The following is a 9,776-nucleotide window of genomic DNA, read 5'->3' as shown; positions in this document are numbered from 1 at the left end:
ATATATATATATATATATATATATATATATATATATATATATATATACCTATGTTTAGTTATCCTATTTGGCATGTATTTTAATCTGTATTGTACGCCAAGAGATATGCCTTGCAGTCCAACTAAAGCCGACCTATTAATAACAGTATATAGAGTTGCTTAAGATTTACGGAATAATGTCCCTCTTTAATAAAATAGTTGTTTCAACTTTTAAAGGATGTTGATCCAATGAGGCTTTTGTGTGTCATATAGTGTGCCAGGAATGGTCATGTTGACTGAGGTGTGAATGCCAAAAACCACTAACTTACCCACATAATTGAACCCTGCAGTGAAGAGGGTTTTTTTTTGTGTGGAAAACTGGCAAAGTCTTTGGGGAGGGGTGCCAGACAGCCGGACTGTGAACTGTGTGTGAGCCATTTTAGACTTGATTGAAAGTGAAAAGAGCAGCAGTGTCACCATCACATTCATCCCAGTGTCCTGAGCAACAATAGGCTTTAACCTAACAGACACCGACACAAAGGAAAGGAAGGGCGATTGGTCTGAAGCTAAGAGAGTGCTGCGCTCCCAGGGAGAGACTGAAAATTGTCTGCCATCAAAGGTGCAGACATTTTCTGACAAGAGTTTTGAGACGAGTACAGAAATGACTGATGACTGACAAGACTGCAAGGTGGGAAGTTAGCTCTCAAATGTTCCCCAAATGTTTAAAAAAAAGTCTACTTCCCCTTTAGATTTGCCTGGTCTTTGGCTCCCCACTCTGATGATCACAGCAAGACATTTTTTAGTTATTTAGCGAAACAAAAAGGGATTTTGTAAGTACATCTATCAAAAAGTAGGAACAGACTTGAAAGCCATTTTTGGCATTCCAGTGTTGTAACGCTGCAAGACAGTGTTTGAGCAGGAGGACTCAGTAGGAGGGACAGATTTGTACAGTTTGGAGGACTCATTATGTCTGTCACTGGCAGATGCATCACACTCTCTCACTCTTACAGTCTTTTTTTTTTTTATCAGAGCTTCTTACTCATCCTTCCCATCATAGTCCGATGTCCTGTTTGGATTATTCTGGATCGTCTTGAGCAGTTGTGTGCAATTGTTAATCAGTGATTTATTACAATTTAGTGGGCCTGTATGCTGCTCAGAAAGTTGTAGCCCAGTTAATGTGTCAAAACCCAGTGGACCGACACCAACAGAGGACATGGACCCAAACCATCACTGACTGTGGAAACTTCACTCTGGACTTCAAGCAACGTGGATTCTGGGCCTCTCCTCTCTCCCTCTACACTTTGGGACCTTGATTTACAAAAGAAGTGAAAATTTACTTTAATCTGTAAAAAGGTTGTTGGACCACTGAGCATCAGTCCAGTTCTTTGTCTCCTCAGCCCAAGTAAGACACGTCTGACGTCTCTGGTTCAGGAGTGGCTGGACTTGAGGAATGAGACATTTGGAGCTCATGTCCAGGATTCATCTGTGCATGAGTTTCAAACATGGAACTTTATCACAATATTCTAATTTTGTGAGACACTGAGTTTTGAGTTTTCGTTATCTGTAAACAATCTTCTTTCAGCTTTTCCCTTTTCAGGGGTCTCCACAGCGAGTCCTCCTCCTCCATCTGTCCTCTGCATCCTCTGTCTTCACTCCAACTACCTTCATGTCCTCTCTACCTCTATCCATATATCTCCACTTTGTCTTTTTTGTGTCAGCTGCATTTCTAACATCCTTCTACCAATATACCCACTGTCCCTCCTCTGGACATATCCAAACCATCTCGGTCTGGTCTCTCTTAACTTTATCTCCCAGTTGTTCAAACTGTGCTGTACAGAGGTACAGCACAGCACAACACATCATTTTAACCACTGTCTGTAAGTGATAATTATCAAAATGACAAATAAAGGCTTGCAATATTTCACTCTGTGTGATGAATCTAAATAATGTATGAGTTTTACTTTCTGAAGTGACTGACAAAAATTTAACTTTTCCACAATATTCTAATTTTTTGGGATGTACCTGTATCTGCCCGTGTTCATTTCTCCACACAATCTCCTGAACATCTTCTGTACTGATTTGTGAAAACATCTTCAGGATGACAGTCCATGTGCTCAGCAGCATGCATGCATGCTGTCACTCTTTTTAATTTAACTTTTATCTTTCTTTGTATTAGTAAGTTATTTGCAGTTGATTAAGACCTGCTGATTGTGTTTTTATGTGCACTCACAGTACCTGGTTAGGAACAGCAAGTTGTTGGATTGTGCCTGAGAAATGAGTAAAACATGTTTATTGTGCCGGTCTTCAACCAAAGCCTGTGTACCTCAGAATTATTAGTCATGTCTGGCCATGTGTGAGTATGAACCTGCGTTTGTGTTTGTTAATCTGTCAGGGGATTAGACGTACAACTTTTAGGTAATAGAATATATTCATCTTTGCTTTCCAGGTGAGCTAGCTCTGACTATCTTTATACGTCTTCCTCTTGTCTTTTAGCAGTAAAAAGGGTTGTTGAGTTGCTACAATTTGGTGAGATTCACTAACCCACAGTTTGCACATACACGCACACACACTTCTCACCTTACAAGTAAGTGAGCTGTGGAAATGAGATGTCATGACATACCAGATACACTCTCCTCTCCTAAATTCTCAATTTCTGCTCTCACTTGTCTAATCCAATCCCATCCCCACTACCCACCCACCCAACTAGACGCCATTGTTTTTGTGCAACTTTTACAAAAGAAATCCCTCACTTTATATTAGTCACAGTATTTGTTTTAGAATTGAATAGAGTAGAAATATATTTTATTGATTCCCTGTGAAAAACTGATTAAAGAATCAAGACTGTAAAGGGTAACACTAATGAGAAGGCAAAGCTTTCATCAAATTATATTTAATTTCAAATGCTGACGTCAGTTTTATTGATCTTATTGGAATAAGGCAAAAATATAGTGATAGAAATAAGACAGGGGAATGGGCTTTTTTCATTCATTCATTGCCTTTATTTACACAGGTTTGTCACGGTGAGACACAATTGTCTCATTTGCAATAGAAACCTAATATATATATTAATAAAACAATGCAGTCGATACCTTGGCAGTAACCTTGATGTCTCTGTGCCATTAAAAAAATCTTCTGCAGTTTTATTGTTTCTGTGTGACTGAATGATGTCTTTTGGCATTTGTCTTGCAGGAATATTTTTTTTTATTTAATTTTTATAAACAAGTAGAACATAAATATAATGAAAACGGAACTGTGGTTTTAATAAATGTCTAAAGATTCAAGGAGATTTCTTGTCATTCCAAATGAGCACATTTTAGGGGCGAAAAATGTCTGGTCAGGTCCCAGATTAGTTAATCATGAATTACATAATCTTTCCAAAGTTGTCTCTTTATTAGAATTTGTTTCTTCTGTATTTGAAATTGCAATTGTACCTAAACATTAAATGTGTCGCAGCATGCATAATATTAAGAAGAAATGTCGACTGGGAAATTTCTAAACCCCTTGGTCAAGCATAACCAACTATCCCTAATTTATCGTATGAAGTAGAACAAATGGTTCCCCACAGGTGTTTTAAAACAGAACACCAGAATGAAATGGTAATTGGTCAGCATGGTGTGTGAAGTAGCTCTAAAGTTTAACTGTGCAAAACATAATTAAAGTTTATTTAGTCAACCAGTCTTACAATTTTGGGGCAGATTGTGTGTGTGCGGTGTTTAGGGTCAGGGAAGGATTTCACATGAGTAAAACCCTTTTCTTAAAGTAAAATGCTCCGACGCTTAAAGACAAAGTATCAAGTCTGTTTAGAAGGTTTATGTTTTGTTTAAAAAGTTCCTATTACTACATATGTTGTTGTGTCTTTATGTCCTTTCTGGTGATTTTCGTATTTTTAACAGTCCACACGATAAAAGCTTTTCATAAATGCTTATAAAAGAAATTTGACTAACTCGAGTCAAAATGCAAACTACCGGTATTAATTTTATGATGGCTTTATATGCATCTCACTGCTTTTTCTTTTCCTCCTCCTTTTGTCTTTGCAGGATTCCACCTGAGCGGCACAGTAACTGAACCAGCCACGTCATCCGAACCTGAGATAACCCACAAGGTGGCCATCAGCTTCGACCGCTGCAAGATCACTTCTGTCACATGTGGCTGTGGAAACCGAGACATTTTCTACTGTGCGCATGTGGTGGCCCTCTCCCTTTACAGAATTCGCAAGCCTGAGCAGGTAACAGCCTAAAGACATGCAGTGCAATCGTTACCATATTTTCTGCTGTACACGTTGCACCACCCTATAAGTCGCATCAGTCTAAATACGTTTAATAAAGTGGAAAAATCCATAAATATGTTGCTTCGCCGTATACGTGGCATCCATTATGTGTCACCGCTGACGCGTCGCGTTTGTTACCCGTCGCCGCTGACAACCAGGAAATGTGGGCCGGTGTTGTGCCAAAAATTGATTGGCTGCCAAATGGTGATTGCTGGAGCGTGCATGGGAGGACTTTAACAAGAATTTTTAACAAGATTAACACTTAAAAACAATTATTTGTTTGCTATACTTTATAGTAAAGGTGTGTCTCAGTTGAACTTTTCCTTAGTAAATGCTCTTTGACGGTCAAATCAGCTGCATTTCAAAAGCCGATACGTGGAAGTAAGCGCGTGCACAGGACGAGTCGCTGTGCAAATTTAACAAGATAAGCACCTAAAAACAATTATTTGTTTGCTCGACTTTATAGTAAAGGTGTGTCTCAGTTTAACTTTTACTTAATAAAAGAACTTTAATGGTCAAACCAGCTGCATTTCACTGGGGCGGTGCAGCAAAATGAAGCTGGTTGCTCCAGGCAAGCTGGACGACTGTGGCAGTCTGTGGCAAGCGGAGTGTATCATTAATAGCCACTTTTACCTATTACATGACACAACGGCATGCCATACTGCTCGAGTGCCATCTAGCAGCTGAAAATGTTAGTGTTCAATATTTTCAGTCAGAATGAATGAAAATGGTCATATCTCAGCTAAACATTAGTTTATAAATATCGGGGAAAAATCCATGAATACGTCGCTTTGGCCTATAATATGCAGGGCATGTAAGTCATGCAAAAAAACGCAACTTATGCAGTGAAAAATGTGGTATGTTTGATCATTTGAGGTAAAAAATGTTTTCTATTTGGAATGTCTGTTAAAAGCTGCCACCAGGATAACTCCATGTTGCTCCAGATAATGGTAATAAAATGCTTGTCATTGAAATGTAATTTAGCTTTTATGTGTGTCTGTTGCAGGTGAAACTAAGGCTGCCCATCTCAGAAACATTGTTCCAGATGAACCGAGATCAGCTGCAGAAGCTTGTCCAGTATCTGATCACAGCCCACCACACTGAGGTGCTGCCCACAGCTCAGAAACTGGCTGACGAGATCCTCTCTTCCAACTCTGAGATTAATCAGGTTCATGGTGAGAACCCCCCACAACCTTTTAATTTCATATTCTAATAGATTTTAATTAAAGAGACACTCTAAATAAGAAAAGTCTAGTTTATTGCCCATCTAAATTCATCAGCTGCTGATTTTTTTTATTCCAGTAATGTATAACAATTGGCAGGGAAGTACAAGACTTTTCTTAGAGTTCCAGCTCTGTGGGGTGCATTCGGTCCTTCTGTGGAGATATCTTCACAGTGACAGGCCACACTTTAAAGCCCTCAGACTTGAAACATGCTGTATGCTAGCCCACCGGCTCCCAAACATCTAAGCACCTGATTACTTCAGTGAAGCAGCAAGCCAAGCTTCAAATGGCCCGTTTGATTTCTTGGTTTCATCTTCGCAGCCAATACTCCCTCCCATTGGCAGGGATTGATCGAATAAATCAGAGGAAAAAGGAGGTGATTGATGAAATGGATGCAGGAGACGACATGCATGAAGAGGAAGGGGACGCTAAGAGGAAGGGACCGGGGAAATGGCACTCTGAGAGATGGGAGAAAGCAGATGGAGGGGAAAGGAAAGATGAAAAGGCCGGAGAAAGTACTGCAAAGGAACAGAGGAGATCCACAGCAGCTCTGCTTTGGGGGAAACAAGAAACAAAATACACCCATCCACCAAACAAAAGTCTTTGTCTCCATTTCATCCTTCTTGCTAAGTGTTGACATTCTCGAACGCTTGCGTCCAGGAAGCCCCGCGCTCTGCTTCCTGTTTGTGTTTGACAATGGGGATCATGGGGGTTGAAGTTCAGTCGATCCAGGAGCGGGACTGCCTTTTGAAGGAGGCATGTTGCTGTTTGCTGCAGTGCTCCCTCAGTCAGTTGGAATCACATCTCCAGGCTTTTCTCAGCTCGCTTCCTGTAAGATCAAAGCAGCTTTCCCCACTGGAGACTATTCTACATTTCTCCGCAGCGCTGCTCAGATACACACACAGAGTCAAATGGGAGAAAAAAAGTTGGCCTAACATTCCATCAGCGGACGATTAATCCAGCTCGAGCATCTCCTTTCTGCCTGTAGGTGCACTGCAAGTCTAATGTAAAACTTAAAGATATCAAAGCAGTACAATCTCTGCAGCAAGCTTTTAATCAGCAAAGTGGAGTTTCAAGAAGAGATCTCAAACTATCCGTCAACGTCACCAGATCACGTTTTGAATGACAAGTCACTGATGTGTTCAAGTGATTTGCATAAAGGATGCAAACCTTAATTAGTTAAAGTCATTTGTGACGAAAGGATGCCGTGCTCTTGAGTTATTGCCTGCTAACATTTCTTGCTCTTCGGGATGTTTTTGTGTTTCTTTATTATTAATAATAAATTAAAAGTACAAAAAACCTGTCCATGTCATACTACTGAGTCTAGTGTAAGTTTGACTGAAAACAAGGCTTTATTTTTCAGCTACTGGAACTGAAAGGTCTGGTGGACTAGAGGGTCTTCACAAAATTCAGGACTGTAATAAAAAAATAAAAACTCAAAAAAATATTTGGGGTTGTACTGAAGTGGGAAATGCATTTATTTATTTCAAAAAAATTGACATTAAAATATATATGTATATATATATAAAGTAAAGGTCCTTAAAGAGTTCAAAGTTTAAGCAATGCATGATGGTCGATTATTGTTTGTGTGTGTGTTTAAATATTCTCAGGTGCTCCAGACCCGACTGCAGGAGCCAGCATTGATGATGACAACTGCTGGCATCTGGACGAGGATCAAGTCAGAGAGCAGGTCAAACAGTTCCTGTCCCAGGGAGGATACTACGGCTCCGGGAAGCAGCTCAGCTCCATGTTCGCTAAGGTCCTTATTAATATTTCTTTAATAATTTCAGATTTACAGTGTTGATGATTTCTGTCAGAATGATCATTTATGCTTGAAAACTTGGGAGAGAAAAAAAAATTCATTCTCTACTTATAGCACTGTTTCAAATGGTGGAAAAGATTCTTAGTTGTGACCTTTTGTCAGGACTTGTTTTCAGCGTTGTCTACAGAAATCATCTTTCTGCCACTCATCTGACAATTTAAATCCAAACCATCTCTGAATGAACAGCCATTGTTTTTCGTTTTGTTCAGCAGCTAAGCTACTCTTCAGATTATCTTCTGTGTTTACTTGTTGTGCTAAACGTCTCCTGCCCACCTCCTGGAGAAACAGGAAGCGGGGAGGGTGCAGCTGAGGGGCCAGGTGTTTGTATTCAAGGAGGGAGACAGAGGGGGCCGCGACAGGAGGAGGATTTTCAAGTATAACACTATATCGTTTTATATCGATATAGTCTCATCTTGTATCACAAGAAAATTATCTCGATATTTTTAAAATATCGAGATATCACCCAGCTCTAGCCTGAGGTAACTTGAAGATGGACTGATCAGTGCGACCATTTAACGGTTTTATAAAAGAGCCTTTTTGCCTGATTAAGCCCCAGACTCATGTTTATAGTGACAGCTCATTATGAAGACACCCCTACAAACAACCAACAGAACCAGTCTGACCCACACACTGATGGCTCTGCTTTTAATCGTTGCATGTGATGACACTTTGTCTGAAGTTTGTCGAACTTTGAGCATCAACAGCTCGGGCTCTACAAATGGATTTGGAAAATCTTGAAACAAGAATAGATTATTCTGTTCCTTAGAGTGTAGCAATTTAATTTAAACCATCTCAGTAGCAACGATTAGAGATTATACTGTCTTAATTGTCAAGTTAGAACATTTATTATTACGCTGCATAAAGACTTTATTTCTCATCTGATCAGTTTAATGGATTTTTAATTACCTGCCCACACTTGTTATAGCAACACTTTAGACACCTTTTTCCCTTTATGCAGGAATATTGAATTATATTTATTTATTTATTTTCATTTTTGGAAAATCACTTTTTCCACTTTCTTGCCAACAGTTAGGTCAGATCTTTACAACTCTTATCTTTTACTAAGTAAAGCAGCCTTTCAACATCAAGTGTTCAATTTCTTTGACTCAGTTTCTAGGAACAAAAAAGATTTCCAGATTGTGGTTGGTTCATTTGCATTTGACTTGCAGAGCAGTTACTGGAATAAAGGACGTTTATTTCTACAAAGTTTGTACAAAAACCTGAATTTAAAACTATTGATCAGTTTTTATTAGCAACTGTTTGCTGTTTTTTGTTACTTTAAATGTTCAATGCGGAGAATTAAAATAGTATGAATTTCTCTTCTTTCAGGAAGTTGAGACAAAATTTAAAATATTACTCTTTGTTTTTTGTTTTGTTTTAAGTTTGTCTATTTGACAAATATGTTCACTGCCTTCTTGTTTAATGTCCTGAGTGCATCATTTACAGATAAACTGTATTTTTTTTTCTGTTGTGAATCAGTCTAACAAGCAGAGCATAAATCAGCATCACACAGAAACTGTTTTTTTAATGAATTTCTCACAATAACAGAGTTCTACTCCTTTTCAGGTGCGGGAAATGCTTCGAATGCGAGATTCTAACGGCGCCCGGATGCTAACGCTGATAACAGAGCAATTCATGGCAGACCCCCGACTGTCACTATGGAGACAACAAGGCACCGGTATGACTGACAAGTGCCGGCAGCTCTGGGATGAGCTAGGTGAGAGGACTCTGAAACATCTCAAATACAAACGTTTCCTTATTTCCCATGTTGTTTAGTCAGCTCGCTGGTTGATTAATCAGTCACTACAGGTCAGACAGCAAGGTCTGCAGAAACGTCCCGCATGTCACCGTGTCACCTGGCCGGGCAAACGTTCAGATTTATCCAGTGGGCTGCTGCCCCTCCTCCCTCCCGGCTTCTCCAGCTCCCTGCAAGCAGCAAATGATAAAGGCTGCCGATCAATACTGCTGCTCAACTTCTCTGCGATCAATCGCAGCATTTAGGAGGTCAATAGGAACACTTCCCGAGTGAGCGAGTAAGATCATGACACAGACGGAAATAACAGCCAGACAGTCGGATCATTTTTCTCAGCGAGGCCGATGTCTGACAGTTGACACGGTTTGCGTGCTCACAACAGATGCCGAAGTTTATGCGTAAAATATGGCCGCAATTGCAAATTCTTTCAATATATTTCACGTCTAAGTCTTGTCGTCGGCTTTTTGAGGAATGTTTTAAAATTCATGTCTGTAAAATCTACAACATATTCACAAATATGCAGTTTAGAGTCCAGAGTGGCTGCTACTCTAAACATTAGTAGCAGTGTTTCCCCTACCATTATACAAGTGGGGTGCCCCGCCCCGTCAACAGAACAGAGCGCCCCGCCCACCAAACCAAACTGCGCACACTCCGCCCCCACCCGTCAGCACTGGCGTAACGCTAAGCTAGCGGTGTGCAATACAGGCATGCTAGCTAAAAAGCTAAAGGCAGC

At 40.0% G+C, this 9,776-nt stretch overlaps 1 protein-coding gene across 1 annotated transcript in view; it reads left to right on the top strand.

Annotated features, from left to right (window-relative positions):
- Positions 1-9,776, top strand: part of zswim5 (zinc finger, SWIM-type containing 5) — an 81,503-nt gene that overhangs the window by 56,382 nt on the left and 15,345 nt on the right. The window contains exons 2-5 of the mRNA XM_037682129.1: positions 4,016-4,203; positions 5,252-5,420; positions 7,079-7,227; positions 8,857-9,007. Of these exons, the coding sequence (XP_037538057.1) occupies positions 4,016-4,203; positions 5,252-5,420; positions 7,079-7,227; positions 8,857-9,007 (657 nt within the window). The remainder of the gene's footprint in view (positions 1-4,015; positions 4,204-5,251; positions 5,421-7,078; positions 7,228-8,856; positions 9,008-9,776) is intronic.

Source organism: Nematolebias whitei, chromosome 9 (genome assembly GCF_014905685.2).
Source record: "Nematolebias whitei isolate Nwh7 chromosome 9, NemWhi1, whole genome shotgun sequence".
Lineage (NCBI taxonomy): Eukaryota > Metazoa > Chordata > Actinopteri > Cyprinodontiformes > Rivulidae > Nematolebias > Nematolebias whitei.
This window is presented reverse-complemented; position numbering and strand designations above follow the sequence as displayed.